A 16921-nucleotide genomic window follows, 5' to 3' on the forward strand; every position below is an offset into this window, starting at 1 on the left:
GCTTTAGCTCCTTTTATGGCTGTGTTTTGCTGCTGTAGCTCCATGTATGGCTGTGTACTGCGGCTGTAGCTCGATGTATGGCTGTGTACTGCGGCTGTAGCTCCATGTGTGGCTGTGTACTGTGGCTTTAGCTCCTTTTATGGCTGTGTTTTGCTGCTGTAGCTCCATGTATGGCTGTGTACTGCGGCTGTAGCTCGATGTATGGCTGTGTACTGCGGCTGTAGCTCCATGTGTGGCTGTGTACTGCGGCTGTAGCTCCATGTGTGGCTGTGCACTGCGGCTGTAGCTCCATGTGTGGCTGTGTACTGCGGCTGTAGCTCCATGTATGGCTGTTTACTCTGGCTCTAGCTCCATGTGTAGCTGTGTACTGCGGCTGTAGCTCCTTGTATGGCTGTTTACTGCGGCTGTAGCTCCATGAATGGCTGTGTACTGCTCCTTTAGCTCCGTGTATGGCTGTGTACTGTGGCTATAGCACCATTTAGGGTTGTGTCCTGAGGCTGTAGCTCCATGTATGGCTGTGTACTGGGGCTGTAGCTCCATGTATGGCTGTGTACTGGGGCTGTAGCTCCATGTATGGCTGTGTACTGGGGCTGTAGCTCCATGTATGGCTGTGTACTGCGGCTGTAGCTTCATGTATGGAGTGGACTGTGGCAGTAGCTCCATGTATCACTTTGTTCTTTGGCTGTAGCACCATGTTTGGCTGTAGCTCCATGTATTGCTGTGTACTGTGGCTGTAGCTCCATGTATGGCTGTGTGCTGTAGCTCCATGTATGGCTGTGTACTGTGGCTGTAGCTCCATGTATGGCTGTGTACTGTGGCAGTAGCTCCATGTATGGCTGTGTACTGTGGCTGTAGCTCCATGTATGGCTGTGTACTGTGGCTGTAGCTCCATGTATGGCTGTGTACTGTAGCTCCATGTATGGCTGTGTGCTGTAGCTCCATGTATGGCTGTGTGCTGTAGCTCCATGTATGGCTGTGTGCTGTGGCTGTAGCTCCATGTATCACTTTGTACTGCGGCTGTAGCTCCATGTGTGGCTGTGTACTGCGGCTGTAGCTCCATGTATGGCTGTGTACTGTGGCTCTAGCTCCATGTGTAGCTGCGTACTGCGGCTGTAGCTCCATGTATGGCTGTGTACTGCGGCTGTAGCTCCATGAATGGCTGTGTACTGCTCCTTTAGCTCCATGTATGGCTGTATACTGTGGCTGTAGCTCCATGTATGGCTGTGTACTGTGGCTGTAGCTCCATGTATGGCTGTGTGCTGTAGCTCCATGTATGGCTGTGTGCTGTGGCTGTAGCTCCATGTATGGCTGTGTACTGTGGCTGTAGCTCCATGTATGGCTGTGTACTGTGGCTGTAGCTCCATGTATGGCTGTGTGCTGTAGCTCCATGTATGGCTATGTGCTGTAGCTCCATGTATGGCTGTGTGCTGTAGCTCCATGTATGGCTGTGTACTGTGGCTGTAGCTCCATGTATGGCTGTGTGCTGTAGCTCCATGTATGGCTGTGTACTGTGGCTGTAGCTCCATGTATGGCTGTGTGCTGTAGCTCCATGTATGGCTGTGTGCTGTAGCTCCATGTATGGCTGTGTGCTGTAGCTCCATGTATGGCTGTGTGCTGTAGCTCCATGTATGGCTGTGTATTGCGGCTGTAGCTCCATGTATGGCTGTGTGCTGTGGCTGTAGCTCCATGTATCACTTTGTACTGTGGCTGTAGCACCATGTATCACTTTGTACTGTGGCTGTAGCACCATGTATGACTGTGTACTGTGGCTGTAGCTCCATGTATGGCTGTGTACTGTGGCTGCAACTCCATGTTTGGCTGTAGCTTCATGTGTTGCTGTGTACTGTTTAATGTTTTGCTATGTACTTTACCTATTTTTGGATCTGTTCTATGTCTATAGCTCCATATAAAGCTGTCTACTGTAGCTCCATGTGTACCTTTATTTATCTAGTTCACTGTGCAGGTGCTCCAGGTGCTCAGATTTATTGCACCAGTTTTTTCCGTTGCACACAGTTTAGCGGTTGTGCACCACAATTATGCAGGACTTGCCGACAATAATTTGGACCGATTGCACGGCGGCATGACCATTAATGTGTAGGGTATTGTGTTCTTGTTGGCACAGGGAAGCCCTGGCACCTTCCAAGTGCTAACACCTCATAAATTAGAGTTTCCATATGTATTTATGTGCTATACACCACAATGCGCCAGTACTGCTTAATAAATGGGGCCCAATGTCAGTTCTCTTTTAGCTGGACTTAACCTATTTGTCTTCTTCGAAATATCATTCAAAGTACCGGAACAGATTACATGTTTTTTTTCCTGTCCATGAACATGTCATCAACACATCAACAAATGGCCAACTCTTTAATTAGACAAATTGTCTTATGTTTTATTGTGGAGGTTTTCATACACCCCCCCTCCCCCCAGCTCACGGACCCTCAGCATGATTTGTGCACGAGAGAGCGATGGATGAGGTAATCATATACAGGGCTGATATTCATTCTCATTTTTGGGTTCTGAATGTTTTGACGTTAATAAGTATCACACAATCTTTATTAAAATCATGAATTTTGTTTAAAACAGGTTAAGGAATTTTTTCTTTCCACCCTTTTTGCGCTGTGCTTCGAGCTGGGCCTGGATCTCTGCTTCTTGTCTTGCACGATCTACCGCTCTGATTCTTTCCTGCTCATCCCGTATCCTCCTCAGGTTCTCCTGCTGCTCCTGTTCTTCTCTCTCTCTCTGTCTCCTCCTCGCCTCCTCCTGTTTCCTCAGTTCCTTCTCCCGCTCAGCTTTCTCTTTAGCCTTCTGCTTCTCTTCTTCCCTTTGCTTTGTCCTCATGTCAGCCTCATGAATGTAGTTAAGAACTAATTTCCTCCTCTCCGCCGTCTCCTTCACTGGATCTCGAGGGATTGTCTCCACACGAAACTGAACGTCCTTAATGACTTCACACAAGAACTTCAGGAGCTCCTCGTGTTTTCCTCGGGTTTTCATGTGATCTTCTTGGGTGTAATTCTCAAATGAAAAGATTCTGTCCACCCCGATGTCCCTGAATATTCCCTCTGTTGCAGTTAAGGATCCGGCTGTCTTATGGGTGAGGACAACAATCGGAAAAACTCCTGGAATAGAAGGTACAAGAGACAAGTCAGAGGAGCTTCAGCCTGACCCAGAGACTTCTCCTGCACTGATTTTGGCGACACAACAAGTTCTCAAACTAGATATAGATATAGATTCAAGGGCAAATGAAAGTTCTGAACATCACAGGGAAGATTTGGCACATAATACATAGGGCGTCATGGATCCTGGGTAATGTGATCATTTGGCATGGCCTTGTGTTTCCTACATCTGGGATTCCCGGCAGGAGCGGCTTCTATTATAAACAATAATAATGAAGATGAAAGAAAGATGTGAGGTCTGGTATCAGCTCATCTCTCATCCTCTATCACTATGTGCAGATAAGTAACTGCTGACTCAAACACAACAGGGTCAATCTCTCCAAATTGCCCCCAGTAAAGGTTGATAATAGAGCAGTAGGAGCCAAGAAGGATCAGAGCCCAAGTATTGTGAGGTCTGTTCACATGTAGCGTCCGCATTTCTAAATGAATGTGATTAGTAATAATTTGTATTGTTTCTACATAAGACCCCGGCTGCATAAACGATCAGACCCCCCCCCCCATTTGCATTTAGTTTCTAAAGGCAACATGTGACCACACATTAAAACATCCATCACCAGAATAGGAGACTCATCTTTATTGTCTCTGTTTGTTCAGGGAGGTGATTCTTGGGTAAAAAGCCCTAAATAGGTGTAGGCAGGGGTGACATATGATAGGGAGGCAAATGCAAATACAGACATATAGGGGCACATTTACTTACCTGCCCCGTCGCGATGCCGCGGTGCGTTGTTCGACCAGGATTCGTGCATCCGAGTTCCTGCATGTGTCGCTACTGCGCAGAGGTCCGCCAGAGTTTACCATCTTCTTCCTGGTGCATGTGAGTGCAATTTGCTTTTTAAATTCCGCGGTTTGTCCGACAGTCGGGTTGTCCGACAGCCACGCCCCCCGATTTCAGTCACGTGCAAGCTGGCGCCTGTGCGCCACAATCCAATCTAGTGCGCCAAAAACCCGGGGCAATTTGGAGCAAAATGGAAAAAAATGTGAAACCCGACGAAAATTTGGCGTTCGGACCCTTCGGAAAAGTTATAGGATCAGGATACCTTCATGGTCCCAGTATCAAAAGCCTATCTGCAGGGGAAACCAGACAATGGAAGAACCACCCAAATGTTAGGAATAGACACCCCGAGCTTGGTATGGGGTGAGAGGTAGCGAGGTGCCCTGATGATTGGGAGCAATGTTGTGCCATCTTCCAATCAAAAGTTATGGAGTTTTAATAAAACCCCAGAGACAGAAGGTCCCTCTCTGGAGGGAGGAGGAAATGCAGACCCCGCCCTCTCAGTGACATCACAGCCAGGGGGTCAAAAACCCACTGGGTTTAAAGTAGAAAATCTGCAACAAGATCTTGTTCAGTTCTGTGGACTCTGTATATTAGATGACTGGATCTCTCCGGGCCGTGTCCTCCGGCCAAGGGAACAATCGCTATCTGATAATAAGGGGGATATTGTTTCCTGTTTGTATCATATGGAAATTGTTTTGTTCTTTTCTTTTATTGTAATCTGACAAGTTTATGTTTTGAGTGTATTGTATTTTTTATGTGTATTAAAGTATTTCCTTTTATCAGCCTCTGCTTGTGGCCTTGTGAAGGGATTAGGTTCCCAGGTCCCATAACATAGTATAAGTAGTGATTGCAGGTTCTGTGTGGTGGAGGCGCCTACGGCCTTCTTACTAAAAGTAACTTGTGGGTGGTGTTATTTAGCATTAGGACGCCATTTTGTGGAAGTGGGTGGAGATTAAGGACTAAATTCTGGGACTCTAAAGAGTAGGTGCACTCCATGTTTGGACTCTGATGTGCGGGGTTTGTGACAGACATCATTAGAAAATCTATAACAGAAGACAGAGGGGTCACCACTGCCATTACACATAGCAAAGACATGAATCCCCAGCAGAGAGAAGACGTGCAGCACAGTCACCACCGGGATAAGACAGAAATATGTGCAAGGCTACATTCATACAAACGTATGGGCATGCCTCCCAACATTTGTGAAAGGGAAAGAGGGACAAAATGGCGGCACGCGTGGCTACCCCCAATCACTCCCTGGCCACGCCCCAAATTTAAGCCATATTATAATAATAAAAATCATCTCAATAAAAAAAAAATAAATATCCTCTTTGGGATTTGAACCTAGAACCTGCAGTGTCCTTGTACAATAATGACACAGTGCCCCAACCAACTGAGCTATAACCTCTGTGATTATCAGGATGAGAATTTTGGTAACTAAGAACTATGACTACTGTTACACTGTGACATAGATTTAATGCCTTGGTATATAGGGAGGGATCTTCTCAGAGATGATTGTAATTATTGCGACTATTATTATTATTATTATTATTATTATTATTGAGATGATTATTATTATTTTTACTATTATTAATAATCATCTCCATAATAATAAACATAATAAAATTTATAATAATAATAATAATAGTCTCAATAATTACAATAATAACCTCTGAGAAGATCCCTCTCTATATATCAGTGCATTAGTCTGTGTCACAGTGTAAATGGCAGATAACACTTCTTAGTTACCAAAAATCCTCAGCTCTGTATCACTGGGCTTATAGCTCAGTTAGTTAAGCTCCTGTCTATAGTGCAGAGGGTCCCAGGTTCGAATCTCAGCCTGGGCAAAACTTTATGTAATTTAATTAAATAAAGAGCTTGTGTCTGGGGAAGCCCTGGAGACCATATATGGAGAGATGCTGATCTGACCTGATGACGTGGTCCCTGCTCTCTCCGCTAAGCCGACACTTCTCTGAAAAGTATTCCCTGCCCGATGTCTGCTCTGGGGAACCCTAGGAGATGCAGTGACCATATATGGACAGATGGTGATCTGACCTGATGACGTGGTCCCTGCTCTCCAGCTAAGCCCGACACTTCTCTGAAAAGGATTCCCTCCCGATGTCTGCTCTGGGGAACCCTAGGAGATGCAGTGACCATATATGGACAGATACTGATCTGAAGCTGATGACGTGGTCCCTGCTCTCCGCTAACCCGACACTTCTCTGAAAAGGATTCCCTCCCGATGTCTGCTCTGGGGAAGCCTAGGAGATGCAGTGACCATATATGGACAGATGCTGATCTGACCTGATGACGTGGTCCCTGCTCTCTCCGCTAAGCCGACACTTCTCTGAAAAGGATTCCCTGCCCGATGTCTGCTCTGGGAACCCGAGGAGATGCAGTGACCATATATGGACAGATGCTGATCTGACCTGATGATGTGGTCCCTGCTCTCTCCGCTAAGCCGACACTTCTCTGAAAAGGATTCCCTCCCGATGTCTGCTCTGGGGAACCCTAGGAGATGCAGTGACCATATATGGACAGATGGTGATCTGAAGCTGATGACGTGGTCCCTGCTCTCCGCTAACCCGACACTTCTCTGAAAAGGATTCCCTCCCGATGTCTGTAGAAGCCATTCTGTACTATGGGTTCTGGCTTTCAAAGTATTTACTATGCGGACACAGTGCGGGACCTGGGGGGAAAATCCGTGACAATCTCATAGCTGCCCATGACGCGGGGCAGAGGTAAGAAAAACGGGACTTTCCCGGCAAAATCGGGACAGTTGGGAGCTATGGTATGGGGGACATATACATGACTGAAGTATATACGGCCCCCATACACCACAATGTCTCACGGCCGGGCCCTATGTTACTCTATGGAGTGGGGCGGGGGAGAGCGCCACTCTCCGCCCTCCTCCTCTACCCGGAGCCAATGTACTACAATACGGCGTACGGCAAACATCGTATGAATGTAGCCTAAATCTGCACTCAACAGAGAAAGAAGACCTGACATATACATTATAACAACATATATCACCTGTCAGCTTCAGTGCCGTGTGGAGCAGGAACTTCAGCTCCTCTCTGTACTCCGGTGTAATATCAGTTTTCACACTAAAAAACCAAAAAGAATATTAGCAACAATTAAAAATGTAGGTACAAGAGATGTATATATAAAAAACTACTATAATACTGCCCCCTATGTACAGGAATATAACTACTATAATACTGCCCCCTATGTACAAGAATATAACTACTATAATACTGCCCCCTATGTACAGGGATATAACTACTATAATACTGCCCCCTATGTACAAGAATATAACTACTATAATACTGCCCCCTATGTACAGGAATATAACTATTATAATACTGCCCCCTATGTACAGGAATATAACTACTATAATACTGCCCCCTATGTACAGGAATATAACTACTATAATACTGCCCCCTATGTACAGGGATATAACTACTATAATACTGCCCCTATGTTCAGGGATATAACTACTATAATACTGCTCCCTATGTACAGGAATATAACTACTATAATACTGCCCCCTATGTACAGGGATATAACTACTATAATACTGCCCCCTATGTACAAGAATATAACTACTATAATACTGCCCCCTATGTACAGGAATATAACTACTATAATACTGCCCCCTATGTACAGGAATATAACTACTATAATACTGCCTCCTATGTACAGGAGTATAACTACTATAATACTGCCCCCTATGTACAGGAATATAACTACTATAATACTGCACCTATGAACAAGAATATAACTACTATAATACTGCCCCCTATGTACAGGAATATAACTACTATAATACTGCCCCCTATGTACAGGAATATAACTACTATAATACTGCCTCCTATGTACAGGAGTATAACTACTATAATACTGCCCCCTATGTACAGGGATATAACTACTATAATACTGCCCCCTATGTACAGGAATATAACTACTATAATACTGCCCCCTATGTACAGGAATATAATTACTATAATACTGCCCCCTATGTACAGGGATATAACTACCATAATACTGCCCCCTATGTACAGGAATATAACTACTATAATACTGTCCCCTATGTACAAGAATATAACTACTATAATACTGTCCCCTATGTACAAGAATATAACTACTATAATGCTGCCCCCTATGTACAGGAATATAACTACTATAATACTGGCCCCTATGTACAGGACTATAACTACTATAATATTGCCCCCTATGTACAGGAATATAACTACTATAATACTGCCCCCTATGTACAAGAATATAACTACTATAATACTGCCCCCTATGTACAGGGATATAACTACTATAATACTGCCCCCTATGTACAAGAATATAACTACTATAATACTGCCCCCTATGTACAAGAATAAAACTACTATAATACTGCCCCCTATGTACAGGAATATAACTACTATATTACTGCCCCCTATGTACAGGGATATAACTACTATAATACTGCCCCCTATGTACAAGAATATAACTACTATAATACTGCCCCTATGTACAGGAATATAACTACTTTAATACTGCCTCCTATGTACAAGAATATAACTACTATAATACTGCCCCCTATGTACAAGAATATAACTAATTTAATACTGCCCCCTATGTTCAAGAATATAACTACTATAATACTGCCCCCTATGTACAGGAGTATAACTACTATAATACTGCTCCCTATGTACAGGAATATAACTACTATAATACTGCTCCCTATGTACAGGAATATAACTACTATAATACTGCCCCCTATGTACAGGAATATAACTACTATAATACTGCCCCCTATGTACAGGAATATAACTACTATAATACTGCCCCCTATGTACAGGAATATAACTACTATAATACTGCCCCCTATGTACAGGAATATAAATACTATAATACTGCCCCCTATGTAAAGGAATATAACTACTATAATACTGCCTCCTATGTACAGGAGTATAACTACTATAATACTGCCCCCTATGTACAGGAATATAACTACTATAATACTGCCCCCTATGTACAGGAATATATCTACTATAATTCTGCCCCCTATGTACAAGAATATAACTACTATAATACTGCCCCCTATGTACAGGAATATAACTACTATAATACTGCCCCCTATGTACAGGAATATAACTACTATAATACTGCCCACTATGTAGAGGAATATAACTACTATAATACTGCCCCCTATGTACAGGAATATAACTACTATAATACTGCCCCTATGTACAGGAATATAACTACTATAATACTGCCCCCTATGTAAAGGAATATTACTATAATACTGCCCCCTATGTACAGGAATATAACTACTATAATACTGCCCCTATGAACAAGAATATAACTACTATAATACTGCCCCCTATGTACAGGAATATAACTACTATAATACTGCCCCCTATGTACAAGAATATAACTACTATAATACTGCCCCTATGTACAGCGATATAATTACTATAATACTGCCCCCTATGTACAGGGATATAACTACTATAATACTGCCCCCTATGTACAAGAATATAACTACTATAATACTGCCCCCTATGTACAGGAATATAACTACTATAATACTGCCCCCTATGTACAGGAATATAACTACTATAATACTTTCCCCTATGTACAGGAATATAACTACTATAATACTGCCCCCTATGTACAGGAATATAACTACTATAATACTGCCCCCTATGTACAGGAATATAATTATTATAATACTGCCCCCTATGTACAGGAATATAACTACTATAATACTGCCCCCTATGTACAGGGATATAACTACTATAATACTGCCCCCTATGTACAGGAATATAACTACTATAATACTGCCCCCTATGTACAAGAATATAACTACTATAATAATGCCCCCTATGTACAGGAATATAACTACTATAATACTGCCCCCTATGTACAGGAATATAACTACTATAATACTGCCCCTATTTACAGGAATATATATACTATTATACTGCCCCTATGTACAGGAATATAACTACTATAATACTGCCCCCTATGTACAGGGATATAACTACTATAATACTGCCCCCTATGTACAGGAATATAACTACTATAATACTGCCCCCTATGTACAGGAATATAACTACTATAATACCGCTCCCTATGTACAAGAATATAACTACTATAACACTGCCCCCTATGTACAGGAATATAACTACTATAATACTGCCCCCTATGTACAGGAATATAACTACTATAATACTGCTCCCTATGTACAAGAATATAACTACAATAATACTGCCCCCTATGTACAGGAATATAACTACAATAATACTGCCCCCTATGTACAGGAATATAACTACTATAATACTGCCTCCTATGTACAGGAATATAACTACTATAATACTGCTCCCTATGTACAGGAATATAACTACTATAATACTGCCCCCTATGTACAGGAATATAACTACTATAATCCTGCCCCCTATGTACAGGAATATAACTACTATAATACTGCCCCTATGAACAAGAATATAACTACTATAATACTGCCCCCTATGTACAGGAATATAACTACTATAATACTGCCCCCTATGTACAGGAATATAACTACTATAATACTGCCCCCTATGTACAGGAATATAACTACTATAATACTGCCCCCTATGTACAGGAATATAACTACTATAATACTGCCCCCTATGTACAGGAATATAACTACTATAATACTGCCCCCTATGTACAGGAATATAACTACTATAATACTGCCCCCTATGTACAAGAATATAACTACTATAATACTGCCCCCTATGTACAGGAATATAACTACTATAATACTGCCCCCTATGTACAGGAATATAACTACTATAATACCGCTCCCTATGTACAAGAATATAACTACTATAACACTGCCCCCTATGTACAGGAATATAACTACTATAATACTGCCCCCTATGTACAGGAATATAACTACTATAATACTGCTCCCTATGTACAGGAATATAACTACTATAATACTGCTCCCTATGTACAAGAATATAACTACAATAATACTGCTCCCTATGTACAGGAATATAACTACTATAATACTGCCCCCTATGTACAGGAATATAACTACTATAATCCTGCCCCCTATGTACAGGAATATAACTACTATAATACTGCCCCTATGAACAAGAATATAACTACTATAATACTGCCCCCTATGTACAGGAATATAACTACTATAATACTGCCCCCTATGTACAAGAATATAACTACTATAATACTGCCCATATGTACAGTGATATAATTACTATAATACTGCCCCCTATGTACAGGGATATAACTACTATAATACTGCCCCCTATGTACAAGAATATAACTACTATAATACTGCCCCCTATGTACAGGAATATAACTACTATAATACTGCCCCCTATGTACAGGAATATAACTACTATAATACTTTCCCCTATGTACAGGAATATAACTACTATAATACTGCCCCCTATGTACAGGAATATAACTACTATAATACTGCCCCCTATGTACAGGAATATAATTATTATAATACTGCCCCCTATGTACAGGAATATAACTACTATAATACTGCCCCCTATGTACAGGGATATAACTACTATAATACTGCCCCCTATGTACAGGAATATAACTACTTTAATACTGCCCCCTATGTACAAGAATATAACTACTATAATAATGCCCCCTATGTACAGGAATATAACTACTATAATACTGCCCCCTATGTACAGGAATATAACTACTATAATACTGCCCCTATTTACAGGAATATATATACTATTATACTGCCCCTATGTACAGGAATATAACTACTATAATACTGCCCCCTATGTACAGGGATATAACTACTATAATACTGCCCCCTATGTACAGGAATATAACTACTATAATACTGCCCCCTATGTACAGGAAAATAACTACTATAATACTGCCCCTATGTACATGAATATAACTACTATAATACTGCCCCTATGAACAAGAATATAACTACTATAATACTGCCCCTATGTACAGCAATATAACTACTATAATACTGCCCCCTATGTACAGGGATATAACTACTATAATACTGCCCCCTATGTACAGGAATATAACTACTATAATACTGCCCCCTATGTACAGGAATATAACTACTATAATACTTTCCCCTATGTACAAGAATATAACTACTATAATACTGCCCCCTATGTACTAGAATATAACTACTATAATACTGCCCCCTATGTACAGGAATATAACTACTATAATACTGCCCCCTATGTACAGGAATATAACTACTATAATACTTTCCCCTATGTACAAGAATATAACTACTATAATACTGCCCCCTATGTACAAGAATATAACTACTATAATACTGCCCCCTATGTACAGGAATATAACTACTATAATACTGCCCCCTATGTACAGGAATATAACTACTTTAATACTTTCCCCTATGTACAGGAATATAACTACTATAATACTGCCCCCTATGTACAGGAATATAACTATTATAATACTGCCCCCTATGTACAGGAATATAACTACTATAATACTGCCCCCTATGTACAGGAATATAACTTCTATAATACTGCCCCCTATGTACAGGAATATAACTACTATAATACTGCCCCCTATGTACAGGAACATATCTACTATAATTCTGCCCCCTATGTACAAGAATATAACTACTATAATACTGCCCCCTATGTACAGGAATATAACTACTATAATACTGCCCCCTATGTACAGGAATATAACTACTATAATACTGCCCACTATGTAGAGGAATATAACTACTATAATACTGCCCCCTATGTACAGGAATATAACTACTATAATACTGCCCCTATGTACAGGAATATAACTACTATAATACTGCCCCCTATGTAAAGGAATATTACTATAATACTACCCCCTATGTACAGGAATATAACTACTATAATACTGCCCCTATGAACAAGAATATAACTACTATAATACTGCCCCCTATGTACAGGAATATAACTACTATAATACTGCCCCCTATGTACAAGAATATAACTACTATAATACTGCCCCTATGTACAGCGATATAATTACTATAATACTGCCCCCTATGTACAGGGATATAACTACTATAATACTGCCCCCTATGTACAAGAATATAACTACTATAATACTGCCCCCTATGTACAGGAATATAACTACTATAATACTTTCCCCTATGTACAGGAATATAACTACTATAATACTTTCCCCTATGTACAGGAATATAACTACTATAATACTGCCCCCTATGTACAGGAATATAACTACTATAATACTGCCCCCTATGTACAGGAATATAACTATTATAATACTGCCCCCTATGTACAGGAATATAACTACTATAATACTGCCCCCTATGTACAGGAATATAACTACTATAATACTGCCCCCTATGTACAGGAATATAACTACTATAATACTGCCCCTATGTACAAGAATATAACTACTATAATAATGCCCCCTATGTACAGGAATATAACTACTATAATACTGCCCCCTATGTACAGGAATATAACTACTATAATACTGCCCCTATTTACAGGAATATATATACTATTATACTGCCCCTATGTACAGGAATATAACTACTATAATACTGCCCCCTATGTACAGGGATATAACTACTATAATACTGCCCCCTATGTACAGGAATATAACTACTATAATACTGCCCCCTATGTACAGGAATATAACTACTATAATACTGCCCCCTATGTACAGGAATATAACTACTATAATACTGCCCCTATGAACAAGAATATAACTACTATAATACTGCCCCCTATGTACAGGAATATAACTACTATAATCCTGCCCCCTATGTACAGGAATATAACTACTATAATACTGCCCCTATGAACAAGAATATAACTACTATAATACTGCCCCCTATGTACAGGAAAATAACTACTATAATACTGCCCCCTATGTACAAGAATATAACTACTATAATACTGCCCCTATGTACAGCAATATAACTACTATAATACTGCCCCCTATGTACAGGAATATAACTACTATAATACTGCCCCCTATGTACAGGAATATAACTACTATAATACTGCCCCCTATGTACATGAATATAACTACTATAATACTGCCCCTATGAACAAGAATATAACTACTATAATACTGCCCCTATGTACAGCACTATAACTACTATAATACTGCCCCCTATGTACAGGGATATAACTACTATAATACTGCCCCCTATGTACAGGAATATAACTACTATAATACTGCCCCCTATGTACAAGAATATAACTACTATAATACTTTCCCCTATGTACAAGAATATAACTACTATAATACTGCCCCCTATGTACAAGAATATAACTACTATAATACTGCCCCCTATGTACAGGAATATAACTACTATAATACTGCCCCCTATGTACAGGAATATAACTATTATAATACTTTCCCCTATGTACAAGAATATAACTACTATAATACTGCCCCCTATGTACAAGAATATAACTACTATAATACTGCCCCCTATGTACAGGAATATAACTACTATAATACTGCCCCCTATGTACAAGAATATAACTACTATAATACTGCCCCCTATGTACAAGAATATAACTACTATAATACTGCCCCCTATGTACAAGAATATAACTACTATAATACTGCCCCCTATGTAAAAGAATATAACTACTATAATACTGCCCCCTATGTACAGGAATATAACTACTATAATACTTTCCCCTATGTACAGGAATATAACTACTATAATACTGCCCCTATGTACAGCAATATAACTACTATAATACTGCCCCCTATGTACAGGAATATAACTACTATAATACTGCCCCCTATGTACAGGAATATAACTACTATAATACTGCCCCCTATGTACAGGAATATAACTACTATAATACTGCCCCCTATGTACAGGAATATAACTACTATAATACTGCCCCCTATGTACAGGAATATAACTACTATAATCCTGCCTCCTAGAGGTGAGGTTGTGCGTGGTGTGAGCTCCTGAGACCTCTGCATGTCTGGAGATAGCCCAGGGCGGGGCCACCCTGGGTGGGGAAGCTCCCCAAGCAAGGCCCAGGCTTCTAGGCCTAATTTGGCGAACAGCAATCAGCAAGCTGAAGTAAGAGATGTTAACCCTAAAATGTCTGTTACTGGAACAAATGTCAGCAGTTGCAGTGGTGTCAGGAAAGTTGGTGTAGAAAAAGAAGCAACAGTAAGCAAGAATTTGGTGAAACCACCTACCAGTAGGAAGGTTGTTCTGCCTGTGAACAAGCCTGAAGTATCGCAGAGTCCAATGTCAGGTATCATGCAGAGTGTGCAGCAGCGTCCAGTGCAAGCCTCAGGTGGACAATCCACCTCCACCCCGGGCAGGCAGAGGAGGACATCACTGGAAAGGCAGACGATCCAGGAGAACCTGCAGCAGCAGGTGATGTTACCATCTGATCGTACCAGGTTTGGGGGAATGCAGGCTGTGAAAGAGACCAAAGGCAGCCAAGAAGCAAGATCCAAAGGTGCTACCAGCGTCGTGTCTGCAAGACATCCGGGATCCAGTCGCCCATCAGGAGATTGTGACCCCCGAGCAGTGACAGCAGCCGGGAAAATCCAGGAATCTCTGAACTCTGCACCAAAATCACGGGGTTCAGTGCCAGGAAACAGCGGTCATGGTGCACCTGCAGGGTCCAGTACTGCAAGCAGGCCGGAACAACAGCGCAGCAGCAAACTGCAGCCCCCATCACCTGAGCTCCAGCTGGCCAGACAGATCCCAGCACTGGTGAGGAAGATGGAGGCATTGAAAGAGCAGAAACTTTTCCTGCAAAAACAGATTGACTGCACGTATAAGCTAAAAGCAGCAAACCCGGGGAAGCAGGTCCTGCTGGACAAGAAGCTGGACACGTGCGCAAAACAACTTGCTGACATTGTGCAGGAGATGGAGGCCATCATTGAGCAAATGGGGCCAGTGGGAGAGACTTTCAGAAACCAGCAGAGGTTTGAGAGAGACAAGGCCTCATCATCCAGGACTGAGACTCAGCAGTCCCATGTAAGGCCCATACTACAGCCAGCTACTCTGCCCTTTGAAGAGGGACAAGTCTACAAGAAAGAGCAACAACAGCCAAGTCCTGCCACTACACCTGATGAGGTACTACAAGTCCCAGCATGCTCTGGCGAGGTACTACAAGTCCCAGCGTGCCCTGACGAGGTACTACAAGTCCCAGCATGCCATGACAAGGTACTACAAGCTCCAGCAGTAAGTAAACCTGATGTTGCCAGTGAAGTAGTGGAGGAGACACCAAAAGTCCCAGAAGGCAGCGCACTGCAGGAGGACTCTGGACTCTCACATGCAGGTAACACTGTATCTGTACCCCAAGGCATATCTGAGCAGGACTGTGAGGTTCAGGATGAATCTGAGCAGGACATTCAGGACTGTGCTGTGCAAAGGGTTAATTCTGATACTGTTGCTGACATGTCTGATATTGCAGATATTTCTGATAATGTTGATGTTTTTGTGGTTGATAATGTCCCAGCTGAGGAGTCATCTCAGGTACAATCTGTGGCAGCTGGTGACACAGAGACCCCCAATGTTGATGTTGTAGAGGGCGAGGAATTTCCCCCTTTAGTTACACCACAAGCAGCAGAGCCCCATAGTCCAGCTGCTCAGAAGCCCCATGGTCCGGGTGGTCAGCTGCCCCCTAGTACAGACAGTACACAGCCCACACATCCCCCACAGCAGGACAGGGGTCAGTCATCTGGGAATGCGTGGAGTCGGGGTTCCCCATTTTTCTCCTCCAGCACCCATTACACCGGCCAGGCCTTCAAGAGGAGGAATGTTGTCCGGTTTAGGCACAGAGGGGCTAAGGAGGATCTACCTGACAGGAGACATGTGGTCAGGGACATGTTGTGCACCCAGATGGGTTTCCAGCCAGCCGACATCCTGGCAGTGATAAATCTGCCTGACAGACAGGGGTATGACATTAGC

The 16921-nt window shown here is 41.9% G+C and overlaps 1 protein-coding gene across 1 annotated transcript in view; it reads right to left on the minus strand.

The window, feature by feature from the left end:
- Nucleotides 1-2535: 2535 nt before the first annotated feature.
- Nucleotides 2536-16921, minus strand: part of LOC140076249 (uncharacterized) — a 39035-nt gene continuing 24649 nt past the window's right edge. Inside the window, exons 3-4 of the mRNA XM_072122779.1 lie at nt 6982-7055; nt 2536-3116 (exon numbers count right to left, since the gene is read on the minus strand). Coding sequence (XP_071978880.1) covers nt 2575-3116; nt 6982-7055 — 616 coding nt within the window. The 3' untranslated portion in view covers nt 2536-2574. The remainder of the gene's footprint in view (nt 3117-6981; nt 7056-16921) is intronic.

This window comes from Engystomops pustulosus, chromosome 8, assembly GCF_040894005.1.
Source record: "Engystomops pustulosus chromosome 8, aEngPut4.maternal, whole genome shotgun sequence".
Classification (NCBI taxonomy): domain Eukaryota; kingdom Metazoa; phylum Chordata; class Amphibia; order Anura; family Leptodactylidae; genus Engystomops; species Engystomops pustulosus.